General features: G+C 44.8%; 2 protein-coding genes across 5 annotated transcripts; both read left to right on the top strand.

Moving 5' to 3' along the window:
- The first annotated feature begins 2,634 nt into the window (after nt 1–2,634).
- LOC141565032 (uncharacterized) lies at nt 2,635–12,072 on the top strand. 2 transcript variants are annotated; one of them, XM_074308025.1, is made up of 4 exons: nt 2,635–2,806; nt 3,237–3,306; nt 6,396–6,522; nt 8,198–12,072. In XM_074308025.1, the coding sequence occupies exons 2-4, from the start codon at nt 3,274–3,276 to the stop codon at nt 10,357–10,359; spliced, it is 2,322 nt and encodes a 773-aa protein (XP_074164126.1). In that variant the 5' UTR covers nt 2,635–2,806; nt 3,237–3,273; the 3' UTR covers nt 10,360–12,072. The 2 variants fall into 2 exon arrangements, with proteins under 2 accessions (XP_074164126.1, XP_074164125.1); XM_074308024.1 differs by lacking the exon at nt 3,237–3,306 and having other exon boundaries at nt 2,721–2,806.
- Nucleotides 12,073–15,899: 3,827 nt separating this feature from the next.
- Nucleotides 15,900–22,621, top strand: LOC141565050 (uncharacterized). 3 transcript variants are annotated; one of them, XM_074308066.1, is made up of 4 exons: nt 15,900–16,123; nt 16,554–16,623; nt 17,690–17,816; nt 19,908–22,621. In XM_074308066.1, exons 2-4 carry the CDS (start codon nt 16,591–16,593, stop codon nt 20,975–20,977), a joined length of 1,230 nt encoding a protein of 409 aa, XP_074164167.1. In that variant the 5' UTR covers nt 15,900–16,123; nt 16,554–16,590; the 3' UTR covers nt 20,978–22,621. The 3 variants fall into 3 exon arrangements, with proteins under 3 accessions (XP_074164167.1, XP_074164169.1, XP_074164168.1); XM_074308068.1 differs by lacking the exon at nt 16,554–16,623; XM_074308067.1 differs by lacking the exons at nt 15,900–16,123; nt 16,554–16,623 and adding an exon at nt 16,915–16,985.
- The last annotated feature ends 9 nt before the right edge of the window (nt 22,622–22,630 follow it).

Below are 22,630 nucleotides of genomic sequence, written 5' to 3' on the forward strand. Positions count from 1 at the left end.
GAATTCTTATCCCAAAAGTTGGGATCTTTAGGTTTGTGAAACACTAGATTGCTATAGTTGTTCACTATTTTGTCCTGTGAACCTAATGTATTCCACTGATCAACTAGTCTATTTCTTAGCCAATACCAAATGGTTTTGGTAACTGCTGCTTTATAATATAGTTCTAGATCAGGTACAGTGAGGCCACCTTCATTTAATTTTTTTTTTCATTAGTTCCCTTGAAATTCTCGACCTTTTGTTATTCCATATGAATTCTGTTGTTATTTTTTCTAGGTCATTAAAAGTTTCTTGGGAGTCTGATTGGTATAGCACTAAAAAAATAGATTAGTTTAGGGAGAATTGTCATCTTAATTATATTCACCCGGACTATCCAAGAGCCCTTAATATTTTTCCAATTATTTAAATCTGACTTTATTTTAATGGCAAGTGTTTTGTAATTTTGCTCATGTAATTCCTGACTTTCCTTTGGTAGATGGATTTCCAAACATTTTATACTCTCGACAGTTATTTTGAATGGAATTTCTCTTTCTATCTCTTGTTGTTGGATTTTGTTGGTGATGTATAAAAATGCTGAGGATTTATGTGGATTTATTTTCTATCCTGCAGCTTTGTTTAGCTGAATTTGAATAGAAATGAATGCGATTCTTTTCTTAAACATTGATTTTAAAATTATAATTTTTTGACAGTACATATGTATAGGCAATTTTTTCCAACATTATTCCTTGTACTCCTGTTGGGAATTTTCCCCCTTCTTCCCCCCACCCCCGCCCCTAGATGGCAGGCATTCTCATACATATTAAATATGTAGACTGGAAGAAGTAGAAATGAATGAGTCAAGGAGAAACCAAGAAGTAGTCAAGGAAAACCAGAAAAATAAAACAATTGAAAAGAATGTCAAGTACCTTATTGGAAAGACAACAGACCTGGAAAAGAGATGGAGGAGAGACAATTTGAGAATAATCGGACTTGGGGCAGCTAGGTGGCAGCAGATCCATCACCAGCCTTGGAGTCAGGAGGACCTGAGTTCAAATGGGGCCTCAGACACTTAAAACTTCCTAGCTGTGTGACCCTGGGCAAGTCACTTAACCCCAACTGCCTCAGCAAAAAAAAAGAAAAAAAAAGCAGAGAGAATAATTGGACTCCCTGAAAAATATGAGGAAAAAGAGTCTGGACACTGTTTTCCAGGAAATTATCAAAGAAAACTGCCCAGACTTTTAGAAGAAACACCGAGTAAAATAGACATTGAAAAAATCATTGATCACCTACTGAAAGGGACCCTAAAAGCCAAGAAATATAGTGGTGACGTTCAAGAACCATCAGGGGAAGGAAAATATATTGGAAGCTGCTACAAAAAATCAATTCAGACATGGAGGAGCCACAATAAGGGTAACCCAGAATCTTGCAGCATCTGCATTAAAGGAACGAAGGGCCTGGAACGTGATATTCCCAAAGGCTAAGGAACTTGGTATGCAGCCAAGAATAACTTACCCAGCAAGAGTGAGCATCGGTTTCCAGGGAAGAGGATGGACATTTAACGAACTAAATGAATTCCATCTATTCTCCATGAAAAAAACAGATGTAAACAAAATGTGGATTTTCAAATACAGAACTCCAGAGATTTCTAAAAACAAAATAAATGAGATTCTTTATGCCAGTAGGCTGGGAAGTCCTTAGCTGGGACCGCAGCCGCTCCAGGAGATGAGGGAGAGAAGCTGCTCCTCCTCCTTCCCTTGGCAGGGCCCTCCCTGAGGCGGAGGCCCAGAGTCTCCGGGTCCCTAGTTCAGGCTCAGGCGCCCCGGGCATCTGCGGGTTCTCTGGCGCCGCCTTTCGGACTCCCCGCTCCTCCTCCACCCCCGGCTTCCAGCGAGAGAAATCGCGTTAGTTCCAGGCTCAGGGACATGCTCCTCCATCGCCCGGCCCAGGCTCCAGGGCTCCGGCCTAGGAGAAGGCCTCAGCCCTGTGCTCTCAGGGCGGCTTTCTCTTCCCAGGCGGAGGAACTCGGGGCGGGGCCGCCCCCCCCCCAGCCCCGGGCGGAGGGCGCGAGGACGCTCCGGATTGTCCGGGTTCTGCAGCGCGGCCGGACCCACTGAGGACCCGGATGGGCCGGATGGGCTTCGGAATCGGCCTTTGCGGAAAAGCTGCAGAGAGCCAGAAACCCCCCCGGCCCCCGGAGCTTCCCCGGCAGCGGGGCCGAGGCAGCCTCTTTCCCTCGCACCCTCCGCGGAGAGGGCAAAGCTACGGGCGCTTTTTGTCACCTTCTCTTCGGGGCCGAAAGAGGCTCTAAAAGGGGGAGCGCAGGTCCCGTGCCAGCGGCCCCTCCCGGGAGAAGGGGCACCGCGCCCTCATTTGTAATTCTGCAAGTGATCTTACACAAAACGTCCACACCCACTTTTCCCGCCGGAATTTCCGATCGCATCCCCGTCTCTTTCTCCTGGGGAACCCCACTTTCCATCCCCGCCCCTCCCCAAAGGCTCGGGAACAGGAACCCTGCGGCTCAGGCATGACTTGCGGGGGCCGCGGTATATTTCCGTTCTCCCTGAGTTTGTACTAGGGGGAGGGGGCAGGAGGAGGGCAGGGAGCGTGTGTGCGCAGGCGCCGCCCGGGACTTCCCTTCTCCTTCTTGAGGCTCCGCCCCTTCAGCTCTAGTTGCAGCCCGTCTGGTTCCGGAGTTTGCTAAGCTGTTGCACGTGTGCAGGCTCAGAGTGTGGGAGCCGGTGCGAGAGAGGGGCGCGGGGAGAACCTGTGCCGAAGTGCAGTGTCTGTGCCTGGGAGCTGTGCCTGAGCAGCGTGCAGGACCTGAGTGCGGGTGGGTGTGGCTGCGGGGAGGGGGTACCCCTTTCCCCTGTGTGGGCTGAGATGGGGGAGGGGCCAGTGGTTCGCTATAACTCAGTGGGCTGCTGAGTGTTTCTTGGGGAGCCCAACTGACCCCTCCCCCACTGAGCCCCGCTCACCATTGGCCCCACAGGGCTCGTGCTCCCAGAGTGCAGGAAACCTTGGTGTCCAGTGGAGGCTTCTGGGAGGGTCTCCCTGCCCCCCAGGGGAGAGCTCTGCCTCCTCTGAGCCTCCATCTGCCTGCTTCTCTCAGATTTTCCTGCCTCCTCCTGGGGAGCAGCCGCCCCCCGCTGTCCCCGCCCCCAGAGCTCCGTCTGTCCCTCACTGTGGGCAGCTCCGCATCCTCCCGGGCAGAGGAGCCTCAGGCCCCGTCCTCCCTGTCTGAGCTCCCTCTCCCTCCCCAGCCCGGCGGGCAGAGCACCCAAGGCCGGAACCAGGCAGATGGCCCCCGGCAGCCGGAGCCCCTCGTGCCAGGTGAGTGCAGTCCCTCCCCGGAGCTGAGCAGCATCAGGTGGGGGGGTGGGAGGGGTGTCCGAGAGAGCCCAGGGAGCTTCCTCCTGTCAGAGGGAGGGCTCCCTAGCATGTCTCCCTGGCACTGCCCATTTCCAGCCCAGTGAGCATTGAGGACGGCCGCAGGTGCCAAGCACTGTGCCAACCTCCTAGGGAGGCAAAGGAAGGTTAAAACATGGCCCCTGCCCTCCCTGAGCTAACAGCCCGGTTTGGTACAAACATCTCATCAACTGTGTCCCTAGCAGACCTGCAGGGGGAGGGGGGGATGGGAGGCGCTCTCAGAGGGAAGGCGCCACCACTTTGGGGACCAGGAAAGTCTCTGTTCTGCAGAAGCTGAGATGGGAAGGAGGCCGGGAGGCCCAGGGAGGAGGGAGGACTTTCCCAGGAGGACAGAAGGCCCTGGATGCCAGAGTTAGGGGATGGAGGGGCCTGGGCGAGGCTCAGCCAGGGCCCAGGGTCCCTGGTCCAGGAGGAGGAGGGGAGGAAGGTGGGGGAAGCCTGGCCTGGCTTTGGGCGCTGCTTCTGAGGCGTCTGCCAGGAGCCATGGAAACGTGATGTTCTGTGATCCCCTTGTGAGAATCTTCAGGGCCCGTGCTGGGCACGCCCAGGGTAAGGGAGCTCGGGAGCCACCAGACACTGACCTGGGCTTTATTTGTCCCCATGGAGCCTGACACTTTCCATGGGCGGCTGAGGGACATGTGTGTGTCCTACTTCAGCAGATGACAGGGACTCAGTCTCTCCTCCCGAGCCCCACCCCAGGCTCCTTGGACAGGACTAGGTTTTGTCTTGCAGCCAGGCTCATACCCAGCATTGGTTATCTAACCCATCTCCTCACAGGCTCAGGTTACCATGGCCTCCAGTCAGGGCACAGGGGAGGGGAAGGGCCCTTGTTCAGAAAAGAACAGAGATGTGGGTCTGTGCTCTTAGGGTTAGGAAGGTGTTTATTAGGCAGAGTAGGCCCTGGAAGTGAGTGCATGAGGATTCTTGAAGGCATTGGCAGAAGGAACATAATGAAGGGGCCACTGAGAGTGTTAACATTGAGCACAGCCCGGGTAGACTCTAGTGGACTTACTCATTTTTGCTTGAACATTCAGGAAAGCTCCATTTGCTGGCTGAGAGCCTCAGTGGCATGTGTTGGGGGACGTGAGGGCACTTGGTGTGTCCCCCAGTTGAAGGAGGAAGCAGATTGGGAGGGGGTGACCTAAAGGTGGCCAGACAACAGCACTGGGAGGCATGGTGAGGGTTGGTGCCACTGAGAAGTCTCCCCAGTCAGCAGGGCCTCTGGGTGGGCTGAGAGCTGAGGGAAGCAGGAGTCATGGCATGAAGGGATTATGATTCTAATGATCCTTTTCTGCTAAATGGTCATTGAAAAATAATTCCTTAAACCTGTTCCAACGGTGTCCTTAAGAAAGCAAACCCTCTTCCAATGAAGATATTGAAAAATGAACAATTACATGATTATATTTATTAAAAATATTCACTAATTTATTCATGCTATTAGGTGTATTTGCTTTGAAATTATAAGAATAGTAACAGCTTTCTGTTAGGAAATGCACTAAGGCCAGTATCAATTCTTTTCTTTGTAGGAGGTTCTTGGGCCTTCAGCAGGTAACTGCCATGTTTCTAGGCCAGGCCTTAAAAATCTTCAGAGCCGTCACTTGGTGTTTATAGAATGTAATGAAGTGGTTTAGGAAAATTCTCCAGTTCCACCTGGCATGGAAGTTATTCTCTTAAGTCTCAACGCCAATCAGGTTTTTTTTCAATTGCTCAAAAATATAGTACTAGACAGAAATTAAGCTAAAAGTGAAAAATACCTGAGAAGTGGAGCAGTCAGATGTTTTCAAGAAAATCAGAATGTGGGGAAAAACGTGATTTTTATTTGCAAGGAAGAAACTTGCTCCAAATAAAGAGGACTTATGAGAAAGCCAATCCTGTCTCCTGCTGGAACTTAAAAATTCCAGTTCCAGTTTAGAATGAAAAAGCCTCACTTGCCACGTGCATTTGTCAAGCACATTTCCTATATTTAATAGGTCTCAAAATAGATAGTGCCTTCCAGCCTGTCCAAGGATTTGCAGATGTGGGCACTCTCTCGCATGATAGCCATCACCTGCCTTGTCACTCCTCTTGATTCCTGATCCCCAGGATTCTGGAGTTGTTACATGATGTTGAAACCTTTTTCAGAGAAAATCTATAAATGTCATTCTTATGCATTTGCTCCATCTCCATCCCCAACTAATAAAATAGGACATTTGAAGTCAAGAAGGAAATTCTCCTTTCCCCACAGAGTTGCTTTTCTTGTGAAACAATCCTGTATTGAAATGACTGTATCCATTCCACAAACAAATGAAGGTAAACATAAAATAGAGCAGATTCTTTGACGGTGACCCATCCTGCCCAGTGTCATCTCAGCCTTTCATTGTGAGAGTAGAGAATGCTGCTGCACTTGGCTGCAAGCAGTCTCATCCTACTCCATTGTGGACATTTTTGGAATAATGTAACTCTGGGGGATTTATGTCATTTTCCTGTAGATAAGAATATTTCAGACTTTCAGGAAATTTACCAATTTTTGTTTGTTTGTTTGTTTTGTTTTCTTCTTTTCTCAGTAATACATTTTCAGGTTTTGTTGACTCAGAATATAAAATCCTTGTCCACTTTCCCCAAACTCTTCATAGAATTTCCTTAACATGTCACTTATGACATTTCTTATGAGGAGGAATTTCCCTAGTACCTCACTGATATGTCACAGACATTTCCCTCCTTTAATCAGGAGAGGCTTTATACAGTAAAAAAAAACCCTTTACAAGCTTTTAGTATTCCAGGGTTATTCTGGTTTCAAAACAGAAAAGGCTTTCTCACTATCTCATTGGGCCCTTAATGTCTGGTTGTAAAGTGTTTCTTGTCACTGTCACAAAGGTCATGTGATTTAAAAAAAAAATTTTTTTTTTTAAGAGAAAACCCAACTCTGGTTCAATTTTCTCTTCTGGGTTGATGAAGGTTGGGCCAGATAGATTCTGGAGTCTCAGCTCAAAATCTTGTGCCTTTTCATGGTTTAGGAGTTGGTGACCTTCAAGGATGTGATGGTGGACTTCACTGAGGAGGAGTGGGGGCTCTTGGACCCTTCTCAGAAGGAGCTGTACAAGGAGGTCACACTGGAGAACGTCCAGAATCTGCTGTCCCTGGGTAAGAACCATTTCCTGTCTTTTCTTGGTTTTAGTTCTCAGGCCAAAAATAGCATAAGCAGGACAAAATGGATGCATAGTCTGGTGCATCTGAGCCTTAGGTGCTTGGTCCTCTGGCTGCTCCAACTCTCCATCCACTTTGTTCCTGCCTTGTGCCTTTTTTAAATTGCATCATTTGCTTCAATTTCAACAGCTGGAGCTATAGATGACTCACATGATTCGTGTTCATTTTGAGTAAAAACATGATTTTTTTTTTGGACTGGTTCTTGATGCTTCATTGAGTCATTTACTTTCATTTCTTTAGCTCAACTTTTTAGTGAAGGTCTTCCTTTACTTCGCCTTTTTTTCATCTCCTTTTGAATTGGTTAATTGATCTATTAAATGATTGTTGTGTTCTTTAGATTTTTTTTTTTTTCCCATTTCAACCTAATGATTTTTAGGGAGTTATTCTCTCTTCCATTTCACCAGTGCTGCTTTTCAAGGAGTTCTTTTTCTTTTTCCATCTTATCAAATCTATTTTGAGAGGACTTGTTTTCTTGAGACCGTTTCTCTTTCTTTAGCCATTCTTCAAGTGATGGGCATCTATTTATTTTCCTATTCTTTGCCACACAAAAAGATATTGTACACATATTTTCACTTTTGAGTCCTTTACCCTCATTTATGATTTCTTTGGTATTCAGACCCAGTGGATTACTACTGAGTCACAGGATATGCAGAGTTTTTTATCCTTTTGGGCCTAATCCCAAATTGCTCTCCACAATGGGTGGATCTGGTCACAACTCCAGCAACAGCATATTAGCATCCCCCTTTCCCCTCATCCCTTCCAACATTCTCATTATCTTTTCCTGTCCTCTGAGGGAATATGGGAGGTGTGAGGTGGTACTACCCATGATCTCCTGAGAGTGCTACAGAAGTGTTCAGCCCATCTCTCCAGGATCCTGTTGGTGTCACTGATCAATGGGGCTCCATCAGCACTGAGTAGTTTAGGTTCACCCTATTAGGTGTTGGCCCATAGATAGCTTTCAGGCATTGTTAAACCAGTCAGCACCAACCTGAATTTAATGTGGCCTCTTAACCCAGAATTTTGAATGTTTCTCAAGTTTATTTTGTACTTAGCTTTTGGGGGGAGTTAAAATCTGGCTTTTTCAGTGATTGAAGCAACTTATTTGCAGAGTGTGTAGAATTCTGAGTTTTTGTTTCCTACCATCTGAATTTCCCCACCATTTGCATCAGACCAGTTTGGACATTTCCAAGTGTTCTGTCCCAGATGAGTATCTGGGATACTGTATCACAAATCTCTGAAAGCTGCCCAGTCATTATCAGCTGAAATATTGGGAGCTGTTGCCTGTAATTTAGAAACAAACTTTTCTTTATTGGAGAATTACTTTACTCTGTTGATATTGAATCTGGCTATTATCTTGGCCTATTGTTGCCCTTTCTGTTAAAGGGCCAGGACTCTTCTGTGTCCATCTTTTAGGTCACTTTCACATCCTCTAGGCCTGTTCTCCTTATAGAGGAAAATGTCTATTAAATATTTTTTGCTACAAGACTATATCTATGAACTTTTATGCCATTGAGGTTAGTAAAGAGCAGGGAATGAATAAGTATAAGTCATCATTGCTTTTGCGTTTAATTATCTGTGTATCCCTTTATGTTTGATTGTTCATTTTCTTCAGATGTGGAGCCCAACTTGGAAAGGAATGAGATAACTGGAAAACTGGGACTTTTCGTGGAAGAATATATCCTCCAAAGATTCATGAAGAATGGTCCCTGTGCCTTGGATGTGAGGGAAATCCATGCCTCTAACATCCAAGTAGATAATCCAAAGGGAGAAATTAAAACACATCAGAAAACTCACACTGTAGAGAAACCTTTTCAATGTAATCAATGTGGAAAGGCGTTCAGATTCAATTATTTGCTTGCAGAACATCACAGGATCCACACTGGAGAGAAACCTTTTCAATGTAATCAGTGTGGAAAGGCTTTCACAGTGAAGGGCAATCTTGCTGCACATCAGAGAATCCACACAGGAGAAAAGCCTTATAAATGTAATCAGTGTGGAAAAGCTTTCAGAATAAATAATGAGCTTGCAGAGCATTGTATAATTCACACAGGAAAAAAGCCTCATAAGTGTAATCAGTGTGGAAAGGCTTTCATAAGAAAATGCACACTTGTAGAACATCAGAGAATCCACACAGGAGAAAAGCCTTATAAATGTAATCAATGTGGAAATGCTTTCAGATGTAATTCCAAACTTGTAGAACATCAGAGAATTCATACTGGAGAAAAGCCTTTTAAATGTAATCAGTGTGGTAAGGCTTTCAGATTCAATTATTTGCTTGGAGCACATCAGAGAATCCACACTGGAGAGAATCTTTATAAATGTAATCCATGTGGAAAGGCTTTCACATGCAAAGCAGATCTTAGCAGACATGAGAAAATTCACACTGGAGAGAAACCTTTTCAATGTCATCAGTGTGGAAAGGCTTTCAGAAGAAATTACATGCTTGTAGAGCATCAGAGAATCCACACGGGAGAAAAGCCTTTTAAATGTCACCAGTGTGGAAAAGCTTTCAGAAGAAATTACATGCTTGTAGAGCATCGGCGAATCCACACAGGAGAAAAGCCTTTTAAATGTCATCAGTGTGGAAAAGCCTATGTGTACAGCTCCTATCTTGTTACACATCAGAAAATCCACACGAGAGAGAAACCTTTTAAATGTAATCAGTGTGGAAAGGCTTTTACATTCAGATTCAATCTTGCTGTACATCAGAGAATCCACACTGGAGAGAAGCCTTTTAAATGTAATCAGTGTGGAAAGGCTTTTACATGCAGCTCCAATCTTGATGCACATCAGAGAATCCACACTGGAGAGAAGCCTTTTAAATGTAATCAGTGTGGAAAGGCTTTTGCAAGGAGATCCAGTCTTGTTACACATAAGAGAATCCACTTAGGACAGAAACCTTATAAGTGTAATCAGTGTGGAAAGGCTTTGACATGCAAGGCCGATCTTAGCAGACATGAGAAAATTTGCACTGGAGAGAAATCTTTTCAATGTAATCAATGTGGAAAGGCTTTTAGATATAATTGTAAACTTGTAGAGCATCAGAGAATCCACACAGGAGAAAAGCCTTTTAAATGTAATCAGTGTGGAAAGGCTTTCACACAGAGTTCCAGTCTTACTTTACATGAGAGAATCCACACTGGGGAAAAACCTTATAAATGTAATCAGTGTGGAAAGGCCTTTGTGGACAGCTCCTGTCTTATTACACATCAGAGAATCCACACTGGAGAGAAACCTTTTAAATGTAATCAGTGTGGAAAGGCTTTCCCAAGGAGATCCAGTCTTGTTACGCATAAGAGAATCCACACAGGAGAAAAACCTTATAAGTGTAATCAGTGTGGAAAGGCTTTCACATGCAAGGGAGTACTTAAGAGACATCAGACGATTCACATTGGAGAGAAACCTTATGAATGCAATCATTGTGGAAAGGATTTCAGACTGAAGTCCAAACTTAAAGAACATGAGAGAATCCACACTGGGGAGAAACCTTTTAATTGTAATCAATGTGGAAAGGCTTTCACATGCAAGGCAGATCTTAGCAGACACCAGAAAATTCACACTGGAGAGAAACCTTTTCAATGTAATCAGTGTGGAAAGGCTTTCACTAGAAATTCTGGGCTTGTAGAACATCAGAGAATCCACACAGGAGAAAAGCCTTATAATTGTAATCAGTGTGGAAAGGCTTTCAGATGGAGTGCCAATCTTGCTTTGCATCAGAAAATCCACAAGAGAGAGAAACCTTATAACTCTAATCAGTGTGGAAAGGCTTCGTAAAGAGAGGCATTCTTTCCTTACAACAGAGACTTCACATAGGAGAAAAGCCTTATACAGGTAATAATGTGAAAAGTGTTTCACATACAAGGGAGATCTCAGCAGACATCAGAAAGTCCACATGGGAGAGAAACCGTTTGAATGTAATCAGTTTACACATGGTTCCTGTCCAGAGAACTCACATTGGAAAGAAACCTTTTGAAACTGTTTAGCATGGAATGGCTTTTGCCCAGCAGTGAAATCTTGCTGAACATCCAAGAACCAACACTGGAAAGAAATGTTTTGATGTAGTCATTGAGGAAAGGATTTCATGCTAAGGTCCTTTCCAGCTGCACATCAGAGAATCCTCCCTGGAGAGAAACCTTATAAAGGAAATTACTGTGGAAATGTATTGAGCTATAAATCCAAGATTGGTAAACATCAGAGAATCCTCAGTAAGGAGAAGCATGAAGATAATAATAAATGTGAAAGAGTTTCCATCTGGCTATATATGAGACAATCCACACTGCAGAGAAACCTTATAAAAAATTAAATGAGGAAAGGCTTTCAGCAAAGGCAGGAGCCCAAGGCTAAGCTGACTTGCAAATACTTAATGACAGCTCAAAGACAATTTTAATTTGGTGGCAGAGTTGGGAATGGGCAGTAGGCACTGCTCTTTGGCATGTCTTTCTTTCCTCTGTGGGCACACCAGACCTAAAGCTGTCATGCTGGGTGAGGTCCTGGAAGAAGGCTCAGGAGGGGTTTAGACTGACTCTGAAATACCCTACTGAACATAGTCCCCAACTGGGGAGGGGCGCATGGACAGCTGGCATCATGCTTTCTATACTAAGTATTACACAAGACTACCAAAGAGCCCCCAGTGCCACTCACAGAAGCCCCCTAAAACCATGAGAAAGAAAGGATGGCACAGATTATGTTTGAGACCTTCAGGCCCCTGCCAACTTCCCTGTCATCCAACCTGGCTGCCTCCCTGCCTTTGGCTATGCCCCTGGGGTTGTGATCAACTCTGGGGATGATGGGAAACATCCAGTGTCTGTGTTTGAAGGTGACATCCTTGCAGGAGCCAAACTCGGCCTGGCGCTGACTGACTGTTATCTGACAGACTCCAGCATGAAGATTTGGACGCAGAACATTTTCCCTCCTGCAGCTACTGAGAGCCAGAGCGTGTAACATCATGAGCAGGGGCCTTTACTACATGCAGCTGCCACTGGAAAAGAGCCTGAGCTCCCTGAGCGTCAGGTCATTGGCCTTGGCAGGGCTAGAGCTGGAGCCCAGAAGCTCTCTTTCTGTGGAGTCCACCAAGGTCCCTTCAATTCTACCATGTGAGATATAGTGTGGGAGGCTTGTCTGCACATTCAGGGTGGTCATTACCACATACCCAGGCCTTGCTGGAGGGAAACACAAAGAGATGCCTGCCCCAGTCCCCAACCCAGTGAAAATCAAGCTCCTTCATCCACCTGAGCATTTTGGTTTTTCTCTCATCTTTTTCCTTTTTGATCTGATTTTTTTTTTTTTTTTTGGGTGACGCAAAATAACTGTGAAAATATGTATAGAAGAATGAGACATTTAACACACTGGATCACTTGCTGAGGTCCTGGGCAAGCAAGGGAAAACATTTAGAACACAACGTTTTGTAAGGGCAAATTCTGAAAATTATCCATACAGATTTTTGGTAAATAAAAAGCCTTAATTAATAAAAACAAAGTTAATCATTCCAGATTATTATGTAGTGTGACAGAAGTTTTTTTTTTGCCTCTAGGAAGACTGTCCTTGTTGACAAAAACCTAGATAACATCAATCCAGTATTGGAGAGAAGGGTGGGTTGGAGGAGGTACAGGCATAATAGAATCAGGAGATCGTTATATACTTCACCATCAGTAGTTTATGAGGATATATTCTGATGGAAATGGATATCCTTGACAGAAAATCTAATTCAGTTACAATTATCAATGATGGGCAGCATCAGCTACACCCAAAGAAGGAACACTGGGAAATGAGTGTTAACTGTTTGCAATTTCATTTTTCGTCCCAGCTTATTTTTACCTTCTGAATCCACTTCTTATGAACAAGAGAACTGTATGGTTCTGCATACATATGTTGTATCTAGGATATACTGTAACATATTTAACATGTATAAGCCGGCCTGCCATCTAGGGGAGGGGATGGAAGTAAAGAGGGGAAAATTCAGAACAGAGTGCAAGAGATGATGTTGCAAAAAATTACCCATGCATATGTTCTGTCAATGAGAATTATAATAGTTAGCTAAAGGGAAACAATTCCCACAAGTCTTAAGTTGAGTCCCCAAAACAACCCCCCTGAGGAAATCCTCGGGGCTCGCAGAAGAGCTCTGGTGTTCCTGTTGAAAAGCTCTTCAGAATTGGGCCTCAGCTGCTCCTTCAGGATGGCTACACAATGTAATATTCTTCTCTAAGATGTAATCTTCTCTGGTTGCAGCTTCTGGAAGCAGCCTTAGTTTTAGTTCCAACTTTCTTTTGTTTTTGGAAGATAGGTGGTCACAAGCTCCCTGATTTCTCCAGGAAGTGAGAACCCTGAGAAAGAGGTGATCATCCATTCCCTGATTGCTCAAAAAAGAGGTGAAAACACCATAATAAGAGGTGATCATGCCCTCCCGGACATCTCAGGAAGGGAGATGAAAACACCAAAGGAAATGGGAAACCAAATCAGATTAGCGGGTTTGTGAAGGGGCTCACTCTTAAAACAGGTATACATGAATCCATCAACATGGGAGGTGGTATACATAATTACACAAATTACATAAGTACATAGCAATATACAGGCTACAAGTGATGTAACAAATAACATGAATCAACATGAGGAATTATACATGTCAGTAAGTCCTAGAAATGGTCCAAAACCAATCTATTGTCCATTAGTTCATGTGCCAGGAATCCAGTATTTCCTGCAAATTTTGAAGGCCTGTAATAGTCTCATCTTGTGTTAGGAAATCCAATGATTCCTGCAGAGCTTGTTGTCCCATGACCCATTGATTGAAGTCTTAGAGCTTGAGCCCACTCATTTCCCTGGGTCAATCTACAGTCTGAGGCCCAGTGGAAGCTCTTGTGGCATTTTGGACATGGGGTTTTAGGTCTTGTCTCACCTTGTCTTCTCGCTCTATCTGCATATCTACATGGGGGTCCCAGGTATCCTATTTCTCCCTGAGTGTCTTTGGGAAGCAATAAAAAAAGCACTAAATTGTCACCTGAGCAGTAAGCTTTATCAGGAAACCAAGCAGATGCAGCAATACCTATGTATTTGTGTGTATATTTATACATGTGTGCAGGCAGGCATGCTCATTTGCATGTATTTTTTCTACTCTCCTTTGGGGTTATTTCCAAACCAAATGTTCCCTGACCCCTCCAGCTCAGGTGCCAAGAAAAAAGTGATTCCCACTTTGCAGTCCAGGACTCTTGTGGAGGTCCTCTTTGCCCACCCATCCCCACAGCTGGAAAAAGTCCTGGAGAGTGTTATTTTTTCTTGGTCATTAAAGTAGTTTCTTGGGAGTCTGATTGGTATAGCACTAAATAAATAGATTAGTTTAGGGAGTATTGTCATCTTTATTATATTCACTCGGCCTATCCAAGAGCCCTTAATATTTTTCCAATTATTTAAATCTGACTTTATCTTAATGGCAAGTGTTTTGTAATTTTGCTCATGTAATTCCTGACTTTCCTTTGGTAGATGGATTTCCAAACATTTTATACTCTCGACAGTTATTTTGAATGGAATTTCTCTTTGTATCTCTTGCTCTTGGATTTTGTTGGTGATGTATAAAAATGCTGAGGATTTATGTGGATTTATTTTCTATCCTGCAGCTTTGTTTAGCTGAATTTGAATAGAAATGAATGACATTCTTTTTTTAAACATTGATTTTATAGTTATAACATTTTTGGACAGTACATATGTATAGGTAATTTTTTCCAACATTATTCCTTGTACTCCTGTTGGGAATTTTCCCCCTCCTTCCCCCCACCCCCTCCCCTAGATGGCAGGCATTCCCATACATACTAAATATGTAGACTGGAACAAGTAGAAATGAATGAGTCAAGGAGAAACCAAGAAGTAGTCAAGGAAAACCAGAAAAATAAAACAATTGAAAAGAATGTCAAGTACCTTATTGGAAAGATAACAGACCTGGAAAAGAGATGGAGGAGAGACAATTTGAGAATAATCGGAGTTGGGGCAGCTAGGTGGCGCAGTGGATACATCACCAGCCTTGGAGTCAGGAGGACCTGAGTTCAAATGTGGCCTCAGACACTTAAAGACTTCCTAGCTGTGTGACCCTGGGCAAGTCACTTAACCCCAACTGCCTCAGCAAAAAAAAAAGAAAAAAAAAGTAGAGAGAATAATTGGACTCCCTGAAAAATATGAGGAAAAAGAGTCTGGACACTGTTTTCCAGGAAATTATCAAAGAAAACTGTGCAGGCGTTTTGGAAACAGAGGGTAAAATAAACATTGAAAAAAACCATCCATTACCTACTGAAAGGGACCCTAAAATCAAAACGCCAAGAAATATAGTGGTGACGTTCAAGACCCAGAAGGAAAAAATATTGGAAGCTGCTAGAAAAAATCAATTCAGATATGGAGGAGCCACAATAAGGATAATACCGGATCTTGAAGCGGCCACATTCCAAAAGGCTAAGGAACTTGGTATGCAGCCAAGAATAACTTACCCAGCAAAAATGAGTATCGGTTTCCAGGGAAGAAGATGGACATTTAACGAAGTAAATGAATTCTATTCATGAAAAAACCAGATGTAAACAAAATGTTGATTTTCAAATACGGAACTCAAGAGATTTCTAACAAAGTAAAATGAATGAGATTCTTTACTCCAATAGGGTGGGAAGTCTGTTGCTCAGGACCGAAATTGGCCTGAGCGGGAGGCCCAGAGTCTCCGGGTCCCTAGTTCAGGCTCAGGCGACCCGGGCATCAGCGGGTTCTCTGGCGCCGCCTTTCGGACTCTCCGCTCCTCCTCCATCCCCGGCTTCCAGCGGGAGAAATCGCGTTAGTGCCAGGCTGAGGGACATGCTCCTCCATCGAGGGTCCGGCTCGAGGGCTTGGGCCTAGGAGAAGGCCTCAGCCGGGCGCTCTCTTGGCGGGCTTTCTCATCCTGGGCGGAGGCGCGAGGACGAGCTTCGAGCTTCGGGTGCGGGGGAAAAAAGCTTGGGATCCTCTCGGTTCGGCAGCGTGGCCGGACCCACAGAGGACCCGGATGTGCCGGACCGGCTTCGGAATCGGCCTTTGTGGTAAAAGCTGCAGAGAGCCAGAAACCCCCCGCCTCCCCCCGGAGCTTCCCCCCCAGCGGGGCCGAGACTGGCTCTTTCTCTCCACATTTCCCTCCGGAATTTCCCATCACCTCCCTCCGGGTCTCTTTTTAGTGCGGAACCCCACTCTCCATTCCCGCCACTCCCCAAAGGCTTGGGAACAGACTCCCTGTGGCGCATGCGCTGCTTTCTGGGCCCCCGCTTTCTTTCCCTTCCTTCTGAGCTTGTAGGGGGGGGGGGCGGGAGGAGGGCAGGGAGCATGTGTGCGCAGGCACCGCCCGGGACTTCCCTTCTCCTTCTTGAGGCTCCGCCCCTTCAGCTCTAGTTGCAGCCCGTCTGGTTCCGGAGTTTGCTAAGCTGTTGCACGTGTGCAGGCTCAGAGTGTGGGAGCCGGTGCGAGAGAGGGGCGCGGGGAGAACCTGTGCCAGAGTGCAGTGTCTGTGCCTGGGAGCTGTGCCTGAGCAGCGTGCAGGACCTGAGTGCGGGTGGGTGTGGCTGCGGGGAGGGGGTACCCCTTTCCCCTGTGTGGGCTGAGATGGGGGAGGGGCCGGTGGTTCGCTATAACTCAGTGGGCTGCTGAGTGTTTCTTGGGGAGCCCAACTGACCCCTCCCCCACTGAGCCCCGCTCACCTTTAGCCCCACAGGGCTCGTGCTCCCAGAGTGCAGGAAACCTTGGTGTCCAGTGGAGGCTTCTGGGAGGGTCTCCCTGCCCCCCACGGGAGAGCTCTGCCTCCTCTGAGCCTCCATCTGCCTGCTTCTCTCAGATTTTCCTGCCTCCTCCTGGGGAGCAGCCGCCCCCCGCTGTCCCCGCCCCCAGAGCTCCGTCTGTCCCTCACTGTGGGCAGCTCCGCATCCTCCCGGGCAGAGGAGCCTCAGGCCCCGTCCTCCCTGTCTGAGCTCCCTCTCCCTCCCCAGCCCGGCGGGCAGAGCACCCAAGGCCGGAACCAGGCAGATGGCCCTTGGCAGCTGGAGCTCCTCGTGCCAGGTGAGTGCAGTCCCTCCCCGGAGCTGAGCAGCATCAGGTGGGGGGTGGGGGATTGGGGGGGTGTCCGAGAGAGCCCAGGGAGCTTCCTCCTGTCAGAGGGAGGGCTCCCTAGCTTGTCCCCTTGGAACTGGCCATTTCCTGCCCCCTCAGCCACACGGCTGCCCCCAGGGCTCTCTGAGTCCCTCTCCTTTCCCAGGTCTCTCCTCTCTCTCTCTCTTTTTTTTTTTTTTTTTTTTTTTTTTTTTGAGGCTGGGGTTGTGACTTGTCCAGGGTCACACAGCTAGGAAATCCCCACAGAGTTGCTTTTCTTGTGAAACAATCCTGTATTGAAATGACTGTATCCATTCCACAAACAAGTGAAGGTAAACATAAAATAGAGCAGATTCTTTGACGGTGACCCATCCTGCCCAGTGTCATCTCAGCCTTTCATTGTGAGAGTAGAGAATGCTGCTGCACTTGGCTGCAAGCAGTCTCATCCTACTCCATTGTGGACATTTTTGGAATAATGTAACTCTGGGGGATTTATGTCATTTTCCTGTAGATAAGAATATTTCAGACTTTCAGGAAATTTACCAATTTTTTTTTTGTTTGTTTGTTTTGTTTTCTTCTTTTCTCAGTAATACATTTTCAGGTTTTGTTGACTCAGAATATAAAATCCTTGTCCACTTTCCCCAAACTCTTCATAGAATTTCCTTAACATGTCACTTATGACATTTCTTATGAGGAGGAATTTCCCTAGTACCTCACTGATATGTCACAGACATTTCCCTCCTTTAATCAGGAGAGGCTTTATACAGTAAAAAAAAAAAAAAAAACCTTTATAAGCTTTTAGTATTCCAGGGTTATTCTGGTTTCAAAACAGAAAAGGCTTTCTCACTATCCCATTGGGTCTTTAATGCCTGCTTGTAAAGTGTTTCCTGTCACTGTCACAAAGGTCATGTGATTTTTTTTTTTTTTTTAAGAGAAAACCCAACTCTGGTTCAATTTTCTCTTCTGGGTTGATGAAGGTTTGGCCAGATAGATTCTGGAGTCTCAGCTCAAAATCTTGTGCCTTTTCATGGTTTAGGAGTTGGTGACCTTCAAGGATGTGATGGTGGACTTCACTGAGGAGGAGTGGGGGCTCTTGGACCCTTCTCAGAAGGAGCTGTACAAGGAGGTCACACTGCAGAATGTCCAGAATCTGCTGTCCCTGGGTAAGAACCATTTCCTGTCTTTTCTTGGTTTTAGTTGTCAGGCCAAAAAATAGCATAAGCAGGACAGAATGGATGCATAGTCTGGTGCATCTGAGCCTTAGTCCTTGGTCCTCTGGCTGCTCCAACTCTCCATCCACTTTGTTCTTGCCTTGTGCCTTTTTTAAATTAAATCATTTACTTCAATTTCAACAGCTGGAGCTATAGATGACTCACATGATTCATGTTCATTTTGAGGAAAAACATGATTTTTTTTTGGACTGGTTCTTGATGTTTCATTGAGTCATTTATTTTCATTTCTTTAGTTCTACTTTTTAGTGAATGTCTTCCTGTACTTCGCCTTTTTTTTCATCTCCTTTTGAACTAGCAAATTGACTGTTAAATGATTGTTGTGTTCATTAGATTTTTTTTTCCCATTTCAACCTAATGATTTTTAGGGAGTTATTCTCTCTTCCATTTCACCAGTGCTGCTTTTCAAGGAGTTCTTTTTTCTTTTTCCATCTTATCAAATCTATTTTGAGAGGACTTGTTTTCTTGAGACCATTTCTCTTTCTTTAGCCATTCCTCAAGTGATGGGCATCTATTTATTTTCCTATTCTTTTCCACACAGAAAGATGTTATACACATATTTTTCACTTTTGAGTCCTTTTCCCTCATTTATGATTTCTTTGGTAATCAGATCCAGTGGATTACTGCTGAGTCACAGGATATGCAGAGTGTTCTATCCTTTTGGGCCTAATCCCAAATTGCTCTCCACAATGGGTGGATCTGGTCACAACTCCAGCAACAGCATATTAGCATCCCCCTTTCCCCTCATCCCTTCCAACATTCTCCATTATCTTTTCCTGTCCTCTGAGGGAATAGGGGCGGTGTGAGGTGGTACTACCCATGGTCTCCTGAGAGTGCTACAGAAGTGTTCAGCCCATCTCTCCAGGATCCTGTTGGTGTCACTGATCAATGGGGCTCCATCAGCACTGAGTAGTTTAGGTTCACCCTATTAGATGTTTGGCCCATAGATAGCTTTCAGGCATTGTTAAACCAGTCAGCACCAACCTGAATTTAATGTGGCCTCTTAACCCAGAATTTTGAATGTTTCTCAAGTTTATTTTGTACTTAGCTTTTGGGGGGAGTTAAAATCTGGCTTTTTCAGTGATTGAAGCAACTTATTTGCAGACTGTGTAGAGTTCTGAGTTTTTGTTTCCTACCATCTGAATTTCCCCACCATTTGCATCAGACCAGTTTGGACATTTTCAAGTGTTCTGTCCCAGATGAGTATCTGGGGTACAGTATGACAAATCTCTGAAAGCTGCCCAGTCATTATCAGCTGAAATGTTGCGAGGTGTTGCCTCTAATTTATTAACAAACTTTTCTCCCTTTTAGAATTACTTTACTCTGTTGATGTTGAATCTGGCTATTATCTTGGCCTATTGTTGCCCTTTCTGTTCAAGGGCCAGGACTCTGCTGTATACATGTCCTAGGTCACTTTCACATTCTGAAGGCCTGTTCTCCCTATAGAGAAAAAAGTCTATTAAATTCTTTTTGCTACAAGACTATATTTGTTAGGTTCTTACTAAGTGCTAATGAGATAATGAGATATTAGGTTCTTACTAAGTGCTAAGTCTGTACTTGACAATTCTCTAGTTCCGGCCTTTGCTGGGAGTTTTACTTGTGAATTCCTGGGGAAGAGCTTGCATGATTAGGAGGAGCAAGTTCAGTGGTTGAAGTGATTTTTCCCAGAAACCCTTGCATTATCCCACGCCCAGTCTCTGGGAGGATAAAAGAGGGCAGCACTGGAGGAAAGAGAGAGTTTTGTCTGGATGAGACTTGAGGCTACTCTCTGCAGGAACAGAAGTCGGCTCTCTACAGGAAGAAGAATCTGTTTAAGAGATTTGAGTTGACACAGCAGATCCCTTCTAGAGAGCGATCGGCAGCTTCTGGATACAACAGCACGTTACACATATCAATGAAGTTTTATTCTGTTGACGTTTGTAAGGAGCAGGGCATGAGCTACCTAAGTCTTAAGTCATCATTACTTTTGCATTTAATTATCTGTGTATCCCTTTCTGTTCCTTTCTGTTTGTTCATTTTCTTCAGATGTGGAGCCCAACTTGGAAAGGAATGAGATAACTGGAAAGCTGGGACTTTTCGTGGAAGAATATATTCTCCAGATATTCATAAAGGATGGTCCCTGTGCTTTGGCTTTGAGGGAAATCCATGCCTCTAATATCCAAGTAGATAATCCAAAAGGAGATCTTAACATACATCAGAAAACTCACACTGGAGAGAAACCTTTTCAATGTAATCAATGTGGAAAGGCTTTCACATGTAAGGGAAGTCTTAACAGACATGAGAGAATCCACACTGGAGAGAAACCTTACCAATGTAGTCAATGCGGAAAGGCTTTCACATGCAAAGGAGCTCTTAACAGACATCAGAAAATTCACACTGGAGAGAAACCTTTTCAATGTAATCAATGTGGAAAGACTTTCACATTGAAGGGCAATCTTGGTGCACATCAGAGAATCCACACAGGAGAAAAGCCTTATAAATGTAATCAGTGTGGAAAAGCTTTCAGAACAAGTAAGGAGTTTGTAGAGCATTGTATAATTCACACAGGAGAAAAGCCTCATAAGTGTAATCAGTGTCCAAAGGCTTTCATGAGAAAGTGCATACTTGTAGAACATCAGAGAACCCACACAGGAGAAAAGCCTTTTAAATGTAATCATTGTGGAAAGGCTTTCACATGCAAGAGAGTTCTTAAAAGACATCAGACGATTCATATTGGAGAGAAACCTTATGAATGCAAGCATTGTGGAAAGGATTTCAGACTGAAGTCCACACTTAAAGAACATGAAAGAATCCACACTGGGGAGAAACCTTTTAATTGTAATCAATGTGGAAAGGCTTTCACATGCAAGGCAGATCTTAGCAGACACGAGAAAATTCACACTGGAGAGAAACCTTTTCAATGTAATCTGTGTGGAAAGGCTTTCACTAGAAATTCTGTGCTTTTAAGACATCAGAGAATCCACACAGGAGAAAAGCCTTATAAATGTAATCAGTGTGGAAAGGCTTTCAGATGGAGTGCTGATATTGCTTTACATCAGAAAATCCATATTGGAGAGAAACCTTATAACTCTAATCAGTGTGGAAAGGTTCCATAAAGAGAGGCATTATTTCTTTACAACAGAGACTTCACATAGGAGAAAAGCCTTATACGGGTAATAATGTGAAAAGTGTTTCATATACAAGAGAGATCTTAGCAGACATCAGAAAGTCCACATGGGAGAGAAACCTTTTGAAAGTGTTCAGTGTGGTAAGGGTTTTGCCCAGAAGTGATATCTTGCTGAACATCAAGGAACCCACTGGAGAGAAACCTTTTGAATGTAGTCAGTGAGCAAAGGATTTCATGCTAAGGTCCTTTCCAGCTGCACATCAGAGAATCCTCCCTGGAGAGAAACCGTATAAAGGAAATTACTGTGGAAATGTATTGAGCTATAAATCCAAGATTGGTAAACATCAGAGAATCCTCAGTAAGGAGAAGCATGAAGATAATAATAAATGTGAAATGCATTCAGAAAGAGTTTCCATCTGGCTATATATGAGACAATCCATACTGGAGAGAAACCTTACAAAAAATTCAACGAGGAAAGGCTTTCAGCAAAGGCAGGGGCCCAAGGCCAAGCTGACTACCAAATACTTAATGGCAGCTCAAAGACAACTCTAATATACTTAAAGAGTCAGGAATATGCGGAATACAATGCCATGTGGCATGTCTTTATTTCCACTGTGGGCATCCCAGACCTAAAGCTGTCATGCTTGGTGAGGGCCTGGAAGAAGGCTCAGGAGGGGATTAGACTGAGAACTGGGAGGCCTTCTGACTCTGAAATACCCCACTAAACATAGAATACTTACCACCTGGGGGATGGGTGATTTGCAGCTGGGGCCTTGCTTTGTATAATGTGTATTCCTCAAGACCACCAAAGAGCCCCCTGTGCCACTCACAGAAGCCCCTTGAAACCATGGGAAAGAAAGTATGGCACAGATTATGTTTGAGACCTTGATCCCCCTGCCAAGTTCCCTGCCATCCAGTCTGGCTGCCTCTCTGTCTCTGGTCCTGCTCCCGGGGTTGTGATCAACTCTGGGAATGATGGGACCCACACAATGTCCAAATTTGAAGGTGATCCTTGCAGGAGTCAAACTCTGCTTGGCTCTGACTGGATGTGATCTGACAGACTCCAGCATGAAGATTTGGATCCAGTACATTTTCCCTCCTGCAGATACTGAGAGCCAGAGTGTGTAACATCATGAGCAGGGGCCTTTGCCACATGCAGCTGCCACTGGAAAATAGCCTGAGCTCCCTGAGCTTCAGGTCATTGGCCTTGGCCGGGCTAGAGCTGGAGCCCAGAAGCTCTCTTTCTGTGGAGTCCACCCAGGTCCCTTCAGTTCCACCATGTGTGATGTGAGTGTGGGAGGCTTGTCTGCACATTCAGGGTGGTCATCACCACATACCCAGGCCTTGCTGATGGAACTACAGATGCCTGCCCCAGTCCCCAACCCAGTGAAAATCAAGCTCCTTCATCCACCTGAGCATTTTGGTGCTTCTCTCATCTTTTTCCTTTTTGATCTGATTTTTTTTTTTTTTTTTGGTTGCAGCAAAATAACTGGAAATATGTATAGAAGAATTTGACGTTTAACACATTGGATTTCTTGCTGAGGTCCTGGGCAAGCAAGGGAAAACATTTAGAACACAATGTTTTGTAAGGGCAAATTCTGAAAATTATCCATACACATTTTTTTTTAAAATAAAAAGCCTT

Source organism: Sminthopsis crassicaudata, chromosome 3 (genome assembly GCF_048593235.1).
Source record: "Sminthopsis crassicaudata isolate SCR6 chromosome 3, ASM4859323v1, whole genome shotgun sequence".
Taxonomy (NCBI): Eukaryota; Metazoa; Chordata; class Mammalia; order Dasyuromorphia; family Dasyuridae; genus Sminthopsis; species Sminthopsis crassicaudata.